The following is a 16,144-nucleotide window of genomic DNA, read 5'->3' on the forward strand; positions in this document are numbered from 1 at the left end:
CCTGGACATCACTAGCTGCAAAACCCACGCTTCCAGGCTTCATGTTAGCAAGAATGAATAAATAAATCTTATTGGTTTAAGCTGCTATCAATCAGGTTTTTGGTTCCTGCAGCCAAAAGCATTCCCAACCAATAAACCATGTCCCAGCAATCCATATCACTATCGCTACCTCCATCCCCCGGTCCACAGGTCTCTCCCTAAGGCCGGCAATCGTATCCATGCAGACGAACTCAAAGAACGCTTCTCCTTCGACTCGACCTCTCGACAGCATTTAACACTTGGACCATTCTCTCCTCAACAATTTCTTGACAGATTTTCTGTACAGTTTAAGTCTTTGGCCCTTTTTTATTTATTTTTATTACAAGCAATTTAAAAGAACAACAATCTGAAAAACACAACTACAGCAATATGACATAGACACATTTTTAATATAAAGTATTGCATAAATGAATAAGAAAAATACTAAAACTATAGTATACGTCAAGGGCTAATAAATATGTGAAAAAAAAATGCTCAACCCAATTAGTTTTCACAAGAGGCAAATGATGCCTTTTTTGCATGTGGTCAATGTTTTCTTTTCATGGTCATGGTCAGTGTTGATGAAGGAGAAGGAAACGGGGCCACTCTGACATCAGTGATGGAAATGCAGGTCGGATCGCACGTTCCGGAAAGTAATTTAGCGTTGTATATTAAAAGCTTTCAAATGTTCATACATTCTGCCATTCTCCTATCAATGTATTCTGAGGAAATTCAGACAAATTTTAGGTACACATATGTTACAGCAGACACTAGTCTTAATTGCGAAAATAAAATAAAACCTAAAGATCTACCAGCGATGCAGTTAACCGTGGTATAAACATGCAAGAGTATGTTATAAAGCAATTAAAAATTACACCTCTTCGAAAAACTTAAAAGTTCTGGGGAGGAGCAGTAGAACGTGTCTCCTTCAAAGCAAGAACAGAGATGCATTTCACCCAGGGGAAAGGTAGAAAAGAATTTACTGTTTGGTGAGAGCACTAGACTATCTTGAGCCTAAAATTCTACACCAATACCAGGCAAAGATGTCCAGACACAGATACAATGCAAAATTTGGCTTCTATGGGGGTGGGAATAAGTATTTAAGGAAAAAAAAAAAAAAAACCAGCTGCAACTCACACACCAAGACCCAGGTACACAGCAGCTGTGTTCAGGTCATAGAAGTAAGGGAGATTTCTTTCTCTGAAAGGCATTCGCAAGTCTTTCGTCCTTTTTTCTATTGTTTTTCTTATTAATTTGAAGAGATTCTTTATATATTCTAAATATTAATCCTTCATTAGGAGGTGGAGTTTTCTGCCTCACAAATACCTTCTCCAAATCTGTGGCTTAACATTTACTTTATTTATGTCTTCTGCAAGGCAAAAATTTTTCTTTTCTCCCTAAGACTGGAGATGGACCACAATAACAGAAAACCCATGACATAGCCTAGCACAGAGTAACAAGCAAACAGCAGCCACTCCTGGGAAAGGAACCAGATCATGGAGGATATGACACCCCTTCCAACCCCACCCCACCTCCACCCCCAGTGTGTGAGATGGGCATTCAGTGATCAATTCAGAAATGGCTGAAAACTGAGGGCGGAGCAGGAACATGGAGAAAAACCCTATGGAAACCCAAGTCCGCCCTAAACATAAGGCAAAAGCAGCCCACCACTGAGAAATTTGAAGCATATAGGGCACTGAATGTAATCAAAGCAACAATAAAACCCAAACCCAGCTCAGCTTTTGACTAGATTGACCAACTCCCTTCACTAATGGCTTGACAGAGGAAGAATCGTGATTTCCAAGAAAACATTATTTGCCTAAGTTTCTTCTATATCTGATGACCTAAATCCAATAAAACAAAAGCAAGAAGAAAAAAAAAAACCAACCCATCATTAAGAAAAAAGTCAACCCAGAGATGACCCAGATGTTGGAAACTTCAAACCTGAACTTTATAATTTAATATTTTAAAGGCTGTAATAGAAAAGTTGAGCAGCATGCATGAACAGATGAATAATTTAAGCACAAAGATAAAAATGATAAGGAAAGGTCAAATAGAAATGCTAGAAATAAAAACATGGTATCAGGAATGAAGACTTCCCTTAATGAGTTCATCAGTATCCTTGACACAGCTGAAGAAAAACTAGTGAACGTAGAGATAGATCAGTAGGAATCACCTGAACCGAAATATAAAAATAACAAAGAGTAGGGGGCAGGCAGGGAACAGAGGATCCCCGAGCAGTGAGACTATATGAGATGGACACACACACACACACAGTTGAAGTTTCAGAAGGAAGAGTGAGAAGGAAGGGGGCAGAATAAAGTGTCTGAGAATTATCTAAAAGTAATATAAGATATCAAACCAGAGATCTAAGAATAGAACTACAAACAGGAAAAAAATATCAATGTGTGTGCACACACTCCCCTCGAAACATAACAGTCGAACTGCTGAAAAATAAAGGTGAAATCTTGATGGCACACAAATAAAGGCACATAACATACAAAGGAACGAAAATAAGAATGATGGTAGACAGCTCACCAGAAACTAGACAATACAGAAGACGATGGAGTGACATTTAAAGCCGTGGTGGGAAACAGAACTAACTGTAAGAATTCCATAACCATCAAAAACATTTTTTTGACTGAAAACCAAATGAAGACTTTTTCGAACAAAAAATAAGCCAAGAAAAAATCTATTGTCAGCAGACATACTACAAGAAATGATAAAAGAAAAATTTCAGACCAAAGAAATACAATAATAAAGAAATAAAGCTCTCCAGAAACAGTAAAAATGAAAGTACATACAAAACACTCTTCGGCTTTTAATTGCTCTAGAGATTAACTGAATTCATTTCAGATGAACAGAAACAATGTGTTATGGGGTTTACGACATATGTAAAAGTGAAACATATGGCGACGAGGACTCAAGGAAGGGATGAAGGAATCGTAAATGTATTGTTGTAAGATTCTTATGCCACGTTTGAAGCTATGTACTATCATTTGAGATACATTTGTGATAAATCAAAAATGTGTCTTGTAAACCCCGGGACAACACCAATAAACCATGTCCCAGCAATCCATATCACTATCGCTACCTCCATCCCCCGGTCCACAGGTCTCTCCCTAAGGCCGGCAATCGTATCCATGCAGACAAACTCAAAGAACGCTTCTCCTTCGACTCGACCTCTCGACAGCATTTAACACTTGGACCATTCTCTCCTCAACAATTTCTTGACAGATTTTCTGTACAGTTTAAGTCTTTGGCCCTTTTTTATTTATTTTTATTACAAGCAATTTAAAAGAACAACAATCTGAAAAACACAACTACAGCAATATGACATAGACACATTTTTAATATAAAATATTGCATAAATGAATAAGAAAAATACTAAAACTATAGTATACGTCAAGGGCTAATAAATATGTGAAAAAAAAATGCTCAACCCAACTAGTTTTCACAAGAGGCAAATGATGCCTTTTTTGCATGTGGTCAATGTTTTCTTTTCATGGTCATGGTCAGTGTTGATGAAGGAGAAGGAAACGGGGCCACTCTGACATCAGTGATGGAAATGCAGGTCGGATCGCACGTTCCGGAAAGTAATTTAGCGCTATATATTAAAAGCTTTCAAATGTTCATACATTCTGCGATTCTCCTATCAATGTATTCTGAGGAAATTCAGACAAATTTTAGGTACACATATGTTACAGCAGACACTAGTCTTAATTGCGAAAATAAAATAAAACCTAAAGATCTACCAGCGATGCAGTTAACCGTGGTATAAACATGCAAGAGTATGTTATAAAGCAATTAAAAATTACACCTCTTCGAAAAACTTAAAAGTTCTGGGGAGGAGCAGTAGAACGTGTCTCCTTCAAAGCAAGAACAGAGATGCATTTCACCCAGGGGAAAGGTAGAAAAGAATTTACTGTTTGGTGAGAGCACTAGACTATCTTGAGCCTAAAATTCTACACCAATACCAGGCAAAGATGTCCAGACACAGATACAATGCAAAATTTGGCTTCTATGGGGGTGGGAATAAGTATTTAAGGAAAAAAAAAAAAAAAACCAGCTGCAACTCACACACCAAGACCCAGGTACACAGCAGCTGTGTTCAGGTCATAGAAGTAAGGGAGATTTCTTTCTCTGAAAGGCATTCGCAAGTCTTTCGTCCTTTTTTCTATTGTTTTTCTTATTAATTTGAAGAGATTCTTTATATATTCTAAATATTAATCCTTCATTAGGAGGTGGAGTTTTCTGCCTCACAAATACCTTCTCCAAATCTGTGGCTTAACATTTACTTTATTTATGTCTTCTGCAAGGCAAAAATTTTTCTTTTCTCCCTAAGACTGGAGATGGACCACAATAACAGAAAACCCATGACATAGCCTAGCACAGAGTAACAAGCAAACAGCAGCCACTCCTGGGAAAGGAACCAGATCATGGAGGATATGACACCCCTTCCAACCCCACCCCACCTCCACCCCCAGTGTGTGAGATGGGCATTCAGTGATCAATTCAGAAATGGCTGAAAACTGAGGGCGGAGCAGGAACATGGAGAAAAACCCTATGGAAACCCAAGTCCGCCCTAAACATAAGGCAAAAGCAGCCCACCACTGAGAAATTTGAAGCATATAGGGCACTGAATGTAATCAAAGCAACAATAAAACCCAAACCCAGCTCAGCTTTTGACTAGATTGACCAACTCCCTTCACTAATGGCTTGACAGAGGAAGAATCGTGATTTCCAAGAAAACATTATTTGCCTAAGTTTCTTCTATATCTGATGACCTAAATCCAATAAAACAAAAGCAAGAAGAAAAAAAAAAACCAACCCATCATTAAGAAAAAAGTCAACCCAGAGATGACCCAGATGTTGGAAACTTCAAACCTGAACTTTATAATTTAATATTTTAAAGGCTGTAATAGAAAAGTTGAGCAGCATGCATGAACAGATGAATAATTTAAGCACAAAGATAAAAATGATAAGGAAAGGTCAAATAGAAATGCTAGAAATAAAAACATGGTATCAGGAATGAAGACTTCCCTTAATGAGTTCATCAGTATCCTTGACACAGCTGAAGAAAAACTAGTGAACGTAGAGATAGATCAGTAGGAATCACCTGAACCGAAATATAAAAATAACAAAGAGTAGGGGGCAGGCAGGGAACAGAGGATCCCCGAGCAGTGAGACTATATGAGATGGACACACACACACACACAGTTGAAGTTTCAGAAGGAAGAGTGAGAAGGAAGGGGGCAGAATAAAGTGTCTGAGAATTATCTAAAAGTAATATAAGATATCAAACCAGAGATCTAAGAATAGAACTACAAACAGGAAAAAAATATCAATGTGTGTGCACACACTCCCCTCGAAACATAACAGTCGAACTGCTGAAAAACAAAGGTGAAATCTTGATGGCACACAAATAAAGGCACATAACATACAAAGGAACGAAAATAAGAATGATGGTAGACAGCTCACCAGAAACTAGACAATACAGAAGACGATGGAGTGACATTTAAAGCCGTGGTGGGAAACAGAACTAACTGTAAGAATTCCATAACCATCAAAAACATTTTTTTGACTGAAAACCAAATGAAGACTTTTTCGAACAAAAAATAAGCCAAGAAAAAATCTATTGTCAGCAGACATACTACAAGAAATGATAAAAGAAAAATTTCAGACCAAAGAAATACAATAATAAAGAAAGAAAGCTCTCCAGAAACAGTAAAAATGAAAGTACATACAAAACACTCTTCGGCTTTTAATTGCTCTAGAGATTAACTGAATTCATTTCAGATGAACAGAAACAATGTGTTATGGGGTTTACGACATATGTAAAAGTAAAACATATGGCGACGAGGACTCAAGGAAGGGATGAAGGAATCGTAAATGTATTGTTGTAAGATTCTTATGCCACGTTTGAAGCTATGTACTATCATTTGAGATACATTTGTGATAAATCAAAAATGTGAGATACATTTGCGATAAATCAAAAATGTGTCTTGTAAACCCCGGGACAACCATTTCAAAATGTCAAGCCAATGGTGGAAATAGGATGGAATTAGAGAAAATAATTCATCTAAAAATAGGCTGAAATAGAGGAAAAGAGAACAAAAGCACGTGGGACAATAGAAAACAACTAGAAAGGAGATCATGTCTCAACCATGTCCATAATTACGTTAAATGTGAATGGCCTAAACTCACAAAATAAAAAGCAGAGATATTAAATCAGAGTTTTCTTTTTTAAAAAAAGCGAAATGCAACTAGATGCTCTCTATGAGAAATCAACTTTAAACATAAGGACATAAATAAAATGAAAGAAAATGAAAAGAAAAGGATATACCCTTCGAACACTAATCGAAACTAAGATGGAATGGTTATATTAATAACAGACAAATTAGACTTCAGAACGGGAATACACCAGAGATAAAGGAGGATATAATAAAACGATAAAGTGATCAATTCACGAAGAAGATATAACAATCCTAAATGTAGATAACAGCAGAGTTTTATACACGAAGCAAAAACTTACAGAATTGAATGAAGAAATAAACAAATCCACAATTTCCGTTGGAAAATTCCAAATTCTTCTCTCAGTAATTGCTAGAAGAAGACAGAAAATTAGTAAGGATATGAGAGACCAGAACAATATAATCGAACAACTTGGCTTCAGTGACACAGACAATGAGACACTTTCTTTTTAAGTGCTCAGTCACCAAGATGGACCATAAAAAGTCCTCAACAAATATCTGGGATTTATTGTAAGGAATGGCTCATGTGATTATGGAGGCTGAGAAGTCCCACGATCAGCCCCCTGCAAGCTGGAGACCCAGGAGAGCTGGTTCCTGTCTGAGTTTGAAGGCGTCAAGAACCGGCGGGCTGATGGTTTAAGGCCCAGTCTCAGGAAAGTAGTCCAGACTCACTCGGTCAGGCAGAGAGAGCGAATTCTCCCTTCCTCCGCCTTTTCGCTCTCTCCAGGTCCCCAACACTCTGGGGGATGCCCGCTCACGCTGGGGAAGGCTGTCTGCTTCACTAGGTTCCCGATTCAAACACTACTCTTTTGAAAACGGCTCTGCAGACACACCCAGAACTAATGTTTTACCAGCTTTCTGGGTATCCCATAGCCTAGTCAAGTCGACACATAAAATAAACCATCACGATGCCCCAGCCTGGTGAACCATGAACCCACAGTACAAATGAGCAGGATCCACACGGGCAGGAGAAAGCCGTCACCACATGGCCTTCATGACGGGCTGTCTTCATTTCAGTTTGCATGTCAATATCCTTAAGCGCACTAACTCAAACTCCAAGAACCCTTCAAGGAAGAAGTTCACAGTTCCCTCTGGAACTGTCAGGCTCAAGGACACTTACCGCAAGTGACTTCCAAATGCTCCGGGTCAAGGAAACATTTTCCATTGGTTTCTTAGGCTTCTTCCCTGCACCCCAGCAAATTTCATGATAACTTCAGGGGAATGGCTGCAAACGAAGAATAAAAATTTTCATAAAAAATTCAAGTATATGATAAAAATACTATTTGCAGGCCACAGAAAGGAGTAGGTATTAAAATGGGAGTTATTTTTTTTCTGTCAAATTCTGTCAAAACTATAGAATGAAGAAAATTCATAAAACATTCTAAAATATATATATCCCATTCAGCAACAGAAAAAAATTGCGGATATAAGCAAGACATTTAGAACAAGAAAACAAATGAGAATTAAAAAAAAAAACAATTCTATAACAATGTTAAGAAATAATTGTGATAAACAAGAGACACAGAAATAATTCTTATTTCTTGCAAGAAGTAAGAACATTAGAGTCAATAGTGACAGAGGTTGAATGTAAAAAGGTAAAGACAGTTGAGGGAAGGTGTAACAGTATTAATGTAAAAGCTAATTTGCACCAAAACTTTTCAAAAAACAGAACAGTGTCTTCTGTACCTTTCAGACTAACTTCAGTGAGCCTTGGGCAGTAAGAAGGAACTGCAATGGGCTGATAAAAGAAAGGGCAGAAGCCATCTTGGAACATTTCCAAGGTAGGTAATTTTTTTTGAAAAGTACTTAGCAAATGATCAATTAACCTGGTGACTCCTGTTTTAAAATTATTCACACATAATAACAGAAGAGGTAATCCTTGACTGCTCCAGTGAAAGAGGTCCTGAGACTTTTCAGATCCATAAATAATGGGGTTGATTAAAAATAGGTCAGCCAAATCTATCTAATTGCCTTCTATTTTTAATGTAAATTCTTTTCATTGATTTTTAAAACGGATAGCCCATTAAAACACATTAATCATGACCCTAAGAGTGTATTTGTATTGCAAAAAGCCTAAAGCGAAGAATAAAAAGCAATTTCCCACCACATGAAACTGAGGTAGAAACCTCACCAGAGAGAGCTGGGCCCTACTTTTCCCAGGGAAAAAAGCATTTCTAGGTAAAAGCTGGGAGGTGAGGTATCATTATGAAAAAAAATGTTTTAGAATGTTTGGGGCCATCTGTGTCTTATTTGGGTAAACGGTCTCTAATTTTGTAAAGCCAAAATAAAAACACATGATTGGTTCTGCTGTGTTTTTTATTACAGGAGTAATGCATGCTCATAACTGCGGAATACATGTTCATTCTAGAAAATGCAGCTGAGAAAAACTAATACGAAAAATAATCCATACTACCATCATCCAGAGATAACATGGAGACAATCTGCATATACATACTTAGATTTTTAAAGCATATGATGTATATTTTTAAATGCAGATATATAATACATGCTTGTGACCTCCATTTATACTAAGGAAAAATCATGCACATTTTGGATGCCACTAAATATAGTTCTTCAAAACCGTGGTTAATGTGACACAGATATATATCACCATTTACTCAACCTTCTTTCTAGTCATTGGACTTTATAAAAAGCGCTTCGCTAAAGGTCTTGCAGCTAAATCCTCACCAACGTCCTTAATTACTTAGGATAGATCCCCAAAAGTAAACTCATTAAAGCAAAGAATACACACACTTTGTGAGCTTTGACTGACACCTTTTGGAAAGTCAGCTTGTCATCAGCTATCTCACAGTCCCTTTGTTTTCATCAACCCTGGAGTGACAGAAGAAAGTAAACATTTTTCTTGGCAGCCTGACGGATGGAGCTTGATGCTTGTGGCTGATCATTCATCTCTGACCGACGCTTTTGCTGCGACATAGCAATTTTTGTCAACACTGGGACCAAACAGAAGCTGTGCTTCTCCAACCACAAACAGGTGGTGAAATTTCCACACCTTTCCAACATAAAATTATGTGCATGGCAACTCTCTGCAGAATAAGTCCTCATGTATTATGTAAAACATTATAAAATTCAGGCACATTTTATGAGAACAGACATAAAATTAGTCCCGTGAGGATTATTTCTTATGTACTTCATTTTAAACCCTTAGGGGTGAAAATTCTGGCCATGACAGCAGAGGGTGCTGTGCAGGTGCAGCCAGAAGCAGAGACCCTGACTGGGGCTGAGCACAGCCTCAGCGCTGCTGCCTGCAGAAATCCCTTGAGACCCAGAGGTGCTGCACCCTGCCACTTCCGCTGCAAGGGATGAAGCTTACATGGAGGTGTGGAGTGGTGGGGCAGTTTATGAAGCAGGTCTGGGTTCTTGAGGTCACGTTTAGGCCGCTAAGGTGTCTGTGTGCAAAAGGTGGGGGGCGTGACGGGGAGCCGCGTTTGTAGGGAATGGTGTTACATTGGGAGCATTGTGCAGGACTCCTTCCTTTGCTGGCCACCAGTTTGAACCATGGGATGGGGAAAGCCAGGCAGAGGGGACTGGGAGGCCAGCTGGCCTGAATGACAAGGGCCAGTGTGTTGGCACTGGCTGGTTCAGAGGGGATTGGCCAAGACATGAACTTGAGATTGAGAAATCTTTCTCCTGACCCTGCATGTGAGCTCTTGGGATAGAGGCACATCCTTGGACAGTCAGTGACACCCTGGAATCTGGGAATGATTTCCTAGGAATAAGGGGCCAGGATCTAGGAGAGGCCAGTTTTGAGAAGTGTCACTACCATGCTTGTTAGAGTCACAGAAAAGTTTTCCAAGCCTTAAAAAAGAAAAAGAAAACCTTCTCCAAGGCTTTAAGTCTCTAAATATGACAATTACTTTCAAGCAATTACATGCTTGAAAACTCCCCTGCATGTGAGCATGCAAACGCAGTAGAAGAAACAGCATGTTAAGTTTCTGAACTCTGGGGTGGGGTCGGGGGTCAGGGGTCGGGGGTCGGGGGAGGGAACCTCAGCTGATTTGTGAAACTGGAAAAGCTACAAACGGAATGTGCAGTCTGCAGCTAGGTCCTTGTCACAGGCTGGGTGCTCCAGGCTGCAGACTCGGACACAGAGCTCGTGTGCAGGATGTTTGTTAGGGAGCGCCCTTCGGCCCCGCCCCTGTGGGAGACAGGGAGAATGGAGACTGGACATGCTGCCTTAGCAGATGCGGGGGCGCGGTCGGGAGTGTCAGGGCTGTCCCGTTCTGGACTGAAATGGCCCAGCCTCCATACTCCCACCTGGATCTGCCACTGGATTTGGGTCACCCTGGGGCTGCACCGCCCTTGGTGAGGGACCCTCAGCACCCGAGGTGGCCGCAGACAGCCCTCCCAGCAGCTGGGGCATCCTCAAGGCGGATCTGGGTGGCACACCTGAATCCATCACAATATATTTCCTGGACACTTACACTACGTGAGCCCCGAGGTTCTTCTCACTCCCTCCTTCTCCCCTAATTTCTGCTGGATGGCGTGATAGGATTGGGGGTGCAAGCCGAGGCACAAGCACACGAAAACGACTAAGTTATGAAGCTGAATAAAACTTTTCTAAAATGTGCATCGTATGGAAAATTCAATCAGCCATAGTCGAGGAAACCCTGAATTATCTTCCTATACTTTAGAGAAAACATTACAAAATTAGTATCAATGAAGAGGCCGAGAATGCATTAAAAAATATGTACGTAAAAGGTGTGCCAGGAGATTAATAAAAATATTATATTTCCCTGGATTCTGTGACGTTTATGGTACTTCTAACTGTATGCTCACTTTTCTGCCTTCTTTTGTATTCGTAATTTGGCGCGGAGGTTCTTTCTTGGGCCCGGCTCTCGCTACCGCGCGGGGACCCGAGGCGGGCAGGGTTGGGGAGCCGGCTCAGGGCAGGGCCCGGGGCGACGACGGGGTGAGAGGCCGCCGCCCACCCAGCGGCGAGCTCGGGCGCACGTCACCTGGACATCTCCACGCACCACAGGGGAAGCAGTACGGACCTCCCAGGATCCCCTCGCAGCACTGTGGGGTAACAGGAACCCGGACAGCGGGACGGACGGACGGCCGCGCCCTTCCCCAGCGCATGCGCAGCGGCGCCCCCTCCCCCACTTAGAGCGGAGCGGACGCGGATGTATTTGAAAGGCCCAATCAGCGCCCAGCCCCTCCACGCCAGCCAATGGGCAGCCCGCGGGGCGGACGGGGGGCGGAGCCTCTATTTGAACCAGGACGCGGGCAAGGGGTCCCAGGACGCTTTCCCGCGGGTGTCGCGATTGCGGCCTACCGGCGCCATGGAAAGCGAGTTCCCAGGGGAGGACTCGCTGCTGCAGAAGCTCAGGGACAGCCACCACCGCTTCCAGAGGCACATGCAGCAGTTGCTAGAGAAGGTGAGGACCCCCACCGGCCCGCTGGGAGGGGCGGGGGGGCGCGAGGCCGGCGGGAAAGGGGAAAACGGGGCTGGGGACCGTGGTAAGAAGGGGAGCGGCGGGGAGGGGTGGTGGAGACCGGGGCGGGAGAGGTCTGGGAGGGGTAAGATGGGATCAGGGGCTGAGGGCAAGGAGAGAGGAAGAGGGGTCTAGGGTCCGGGGCAGGTGAAGAAGTTGGGGAGTCTCCAGACTTCCAGCCTCGCGCGGGCGCCTCCGCAACCCCGGTCAGGGGTTCCTTGCAACCCTCAGACCTGATGGGACACCCTTTTCTCTCCTGCAGTACAACCAGCCCTTCGAGGATGCCCCACTGGTGCAAATGTCCACGCTGACCTACACGACGCCCCAGGGTAGGGAGTCATTCCGCCCTCTGAATATTTTCCGTTAAGAATGTCAACATAAGAGTGTCTTCCTACAGTTTGAATGCTGTCCCTGCTCTCTTAATGAAAATACACTTAATAGGAACTAAAACACAACTAGTTCCCTTGACCCTATAAATTATTTAAATTACTTATTCCCAACAGAATTACTTATTAAAACAATTCTGAAGACAGATGCATCCTGATTTAAAAAAAAAAAAAAAAATGTCCCAGCTGGCCATTTAATAAACCATGTCAGCTTGGGCTGGTTGCTTTAATAGCCAGGCTATGTCTTAGTTTCTTCATCTGTAAAATATGAAGATGATGACAATAATATCTACCTGGTGTGGAGATTGTGACAGTTCCATGAGAGTGCTTGTGAAGCTCTTGGAACAGTGCCCTGCACCAGTAAACACTGTTGACTCAGAGCAATAACTGTCCTTGAGGTTCTGAATACTTGGGCCTTGGCCTAAATCTAGGGAGAAGGAGCCATTCTGTTTCATAGGTGGTGTTGCAGACCGACTTAAATCTCATGGATTCTCTTTGGTTAAAGAGCTGGAGAAAGTTTGCACTGAGTGATGTCAGTTCTTCGCATTCAGCCTTATTACCAATTCATTATTACTGACAAAAGCAAATCTCAGATCCAGTTCTGCTGTGTGTTGGGTAGACAGGCACAAAAAACTTCATAAGAACTGCTCTTTAAATGAAGTCCTAGCTGCCTCCCTTCTTTGCTGACCCAGCGTTACCTTGGGTGAAAAGTTTCCTCAAGCAGTAACTAAGGGATTCCAACTGCAGATTCCTGTTACTCACTGGTCTGCCACAGGCAGTGACAACTAACCCTAGGGCAGGACATAGAGTTATGTAGGAATTGTTCCTACAAGCTTTGCTAAGAATGAGCAGAGTCTAAAATATTCTGGCCAGTTCACAGATCAAATACCACTAATTTCACCAGTGAAAACTCATTTCTGACCCCCATTTTGATGAGAACAATAATGAAAGCACCTACGCCTTGAGAGCGGTGACACTTTAGGGTGGAGAAGAGCATCTGGAAAGCTTGTTAAAACAACCCTGGGTCCCCAGACAGCGATGCTGATGCTGACTCTGCAGGCCTGCGAGCGAACAGGCTCCTAGCTGATGCCAGCACAGGCCCTGGACCTGTTGCTCAGCCTGAAGAGTGGCCCGTCTGATGAATGCCAGCTGACCACTCTTGTAGCGTGAATTCCCAGTGAGGGAACAGACTGGAACCAACACTCCCACACTGATAACGATGAAGGCAGCAGGAAAGGAACAGCGGTTCGTATATGTTGACAGCTAAGCATGTGCTTCTAAGAGTGTCATGGTTTTGATTCTGAACCCTGAGAGGTAGGCACTGTTTTTGGAATCATCCTTGTTTCCTAGCAGGGGTCATGGCAGAAGAAACCTGTTCCTTGTCACTTGGCTAAAGGGATAAAGCATGGGTTTGATTCCAAGCACACATGCTCAAGCATCATCCTGTCCTGGAGAGGCTGTGTGGCTTCGTGGTCTGGAGCACAGTCACTCCTGGGTTCACTATATGGCTCCTCCACATGGTCAAGTGGCCTGGGCTGGTTACTAGACCCTGCTATGTCTCCATCTGTGCAATGAACTTGGCGACTGCCTATGCTTAAGGGGTCAGGTAGGCGTCAATTCAAGTTACATGTAAGTGAGTTTTTAAGAAGATTAAGGTGCACTTGGAAGGGTTTAGAATAAAGCTTGAACATTGAAAGCACCCATGGGAGTTTCTGTTATTATCATCATTAACAATCATCTCAAGCCTCGAAACCCAGCCATCTCTTCTGATTAACTTGCACTGATCTGGGAGCAGATGAGGGTTTGGGAAGAGATTTAGAATCTTGCCCATGTTCTATAACTAGTAAATGGCGGGACTCCAGAACTCAGCGTCTCTCCCTGCCCAGTGCTTAGGGCTTGCTCTATATGCGAAATGCATAGATGGCCCCCAGAAAGCGCTTACTCTGTGCACCGGGTAGGGAGATGGCCCTCGAAAGCGCTCTCTCTCCCCCTCCAGGTAGTATGTAGATCGCCCTCTGTGCATCTGTCCAGAGGCCAGTACCTGATCTACACATGTTCCTTGTTCCCATTGCACATTGCGGCTTAATGACAGAATCTGACCAGCCGCTGCCCACCAGGTGGGAGAGATTTTCATTGACAATAGATTCTTGTCTAATCTTGATTTTTTTAAATAACCTTCAACCTCACAAAGATGGTAAATGACAGAAAGTTAGAAAAATGGCTCTGTTTTAATAACATGACTTTCTTTTGCCCGTCACTTTGGTTTTCTTTGAATGTAGATTAAACAAATTCGGTATTTAGGATTACATAAGTGATCATTTTTGTTTCATTTCTTTTTCTTAAGGACTGAAAGTTTGGGGTGGAAAACTAGTGAAGAAAAGAAACAAAGGACAAACCCAGGTATTCAGTGTCACATTTTATCGCCGCGGTGCCTTGCGGGGGAGGGACGCTGACGTGAATAAAGGCGCAGGCAAGCTGTAACGGCACCGAGAGCTGGAGGCCACTGGGGGGCGCTTCCTCCAGTTTTCTCACCTTTACCACCCTGTTTTCCTATGTTTAAGGATTTACTCAGCAGCGTTTCTTCTGTGCAAGGAGAAGCTGTGTGATGCCTAAGCCCTTTCTGTTCCCTGCCCCGTCCCCGTCTCCTCCGCCTCAGGCCACGGGGCTCAGACAGCTGGACCCCACGTGCAAAGCCGAGCCAGCTTCAGCCACAGCTGCGAGCTTACTAGTTGGGTCCTCCCAGAAAACACCAAGTTTAGATCCTTCTGGGAAAGAAAAATGCCTCTTTTCTTCTTCTGAAAGGAGGAGGGCACTGTGTTCAGGATCAGGCTTCCTTCCGCCCATGTTGGGCTACCTGTCAAAACCCAGAGTTTATCTACGGGCACTGCAGCTGCGTGATCTGTCATGTCCGTGGCAGGTGCTGATACTGCAGCCTGCCTGCTGCGGAGTCTCGTGAGAGTGACCACTGCAGGGACATTGGGTATTCGCTTAGTCACCGCTTCTCAGCCGAGGAGCCTGTGCCCAAGAGTGAAAACCTCAGGGTTAGGGTTCCAACCCGATTATCAGCAGTTCTAAAGTCAGATTTCCTCCTGATTAATTACTTTAACTACACACATAACACGTTCAGTCATAGAAATGTTAGAAATACACATAACTACGTACTTAAAATTGGCCTGACTTCTCTAGATAGTCACTAAAGATATTTTAGTGAAATGTGATTCCTCTTTATAATACACATATATAAGTACACACAATTACCTTCTTTTTTCCACTTAATATATGTTGTGAACGTTCCTTGTTCACTGTATAATTCGATCATTTTTTTTTAACCACTCTCTCGTTGGCAGGCATTTCGCTATTTTCACCTGTATTATAAATCAGGATTTATACTTTTTCTGTAAAGGCCAGATGATAACTATTTTAGGCTTGCTGGCCATGTGGTCTCTGTCATAGCTACTCAGCTCTGTTGTAAGGGGAAGTCAGCCGTAGACTGTACATGAACTATTGGGCATGGTTGGGGACCCATAAAACTTTATAAGACCCCATTATAAATACTCCTCAGAAAATCATCCTGATCTCTTCCTAGTATTGATTTCACCCTTTTTTTTCAGAAGTGGGATTATTAGGTCAAAAGATATATATTCTTTCAATTATACTTATTAATTAGTGATACCCATCAATCAGACCAATGCTTGATGGTCCTGGTGACAAAATGTTGTCATCTGGACATTTATTTAAGGTTTTTGCTTAAAATGTGGGAATACCCCCATCTGGGGTCTACAAAATTTTAAACCCCTTTCCTGGGATTAGAAAGCTGGGCATGGTCCGTGGTGAGAGCTCGGACGTCTACACCCCCACTGACATTGTCCTGGCAAGTCCTGCCACAAAACAGCTCCGTAAGATGCACAGGCAGGATTCAGTTACCCAGTGTTCACGGGGAGCCCCGAAACCCCGAGACTCTTAGAGGCGACGCCTCTGAGCCATCCCTGCAGAAAGAGGCCTCATCACTTCTTCCTGTCCTCACGGG

At 42.7% G+C, this 16,144-nt stretch overlaps 1 protein-coding gene and 1 long non-coding RNA gene across 3 annotated transcripts in view; one reads left to right on the forward strand and one right to left on the reverse strand.

Moving 5' to 3' along the window:
* Positions 1 to 6,522: 6,522 nt before the first annotated feature.
* On the reverse strand, positions 6,523 to 11,336 carry LOC111746901. The gene is made up of 3 exons (XR_002783304.1): positions 11,252 to 11,336; positions 7,393 to 7,497; positions 6,523 to 6,624 (listed from the first exon to the last, which is right to left on the reverse strand). It is a non-coding gene; the product is annotated as an uncharacterized LOC111746901 (long non-coding RNA).
* Positions 11,337 to 11,404: 68 nt separating this feature from the next.
* The window catches only part of HJURP (Holliday junction recognition protein), a 19,490-nt gene continuing 14,750 nt past the window's right edge, over positions 11,405 to 16,144 (forward strand). The window contains exons 1-3 of one of the 2 annotated variants that reach the window (XM_011372354.2): positions 11,405 to 11,674; positions 11,994 to 12,060; positions 14,462 to 14,517. In XM_011372354.2, coding sequence (XP_011370656.2) covers positions 11,420 to 11,674; positions 11,994 to 12,060; positions 14,462 to 14,517 — 378 coding nt within the window. In that variant the 5' untranslated portion in view covers positions 11,405 to 11,419. The remainder of the gene's footprint in view (positions 11,675 to 11,993; positions 12,061 to 14,461; positions 14,518 to 16,144) is intronic. The other variant, XM_023537937.1, reaches the window with a different exon arrangement.

The sequence above is a fragment of the Pteropus vampyrus genome, unplaced genomic scaffold, assembly GCF_000151845.1.
Source record: "Pteropus vampyrus isolate Shadow unplaced genomic scaffold, Pvam_2.0 Scaffold204, whole genome shotgun sequence".
Taxonomy (NCBI): Eukaryota; Metazoa; Chordata; class Mammalia; order Chiroptera; family Pteropodidae; genus Pteropus; species Pteropus vampyrus.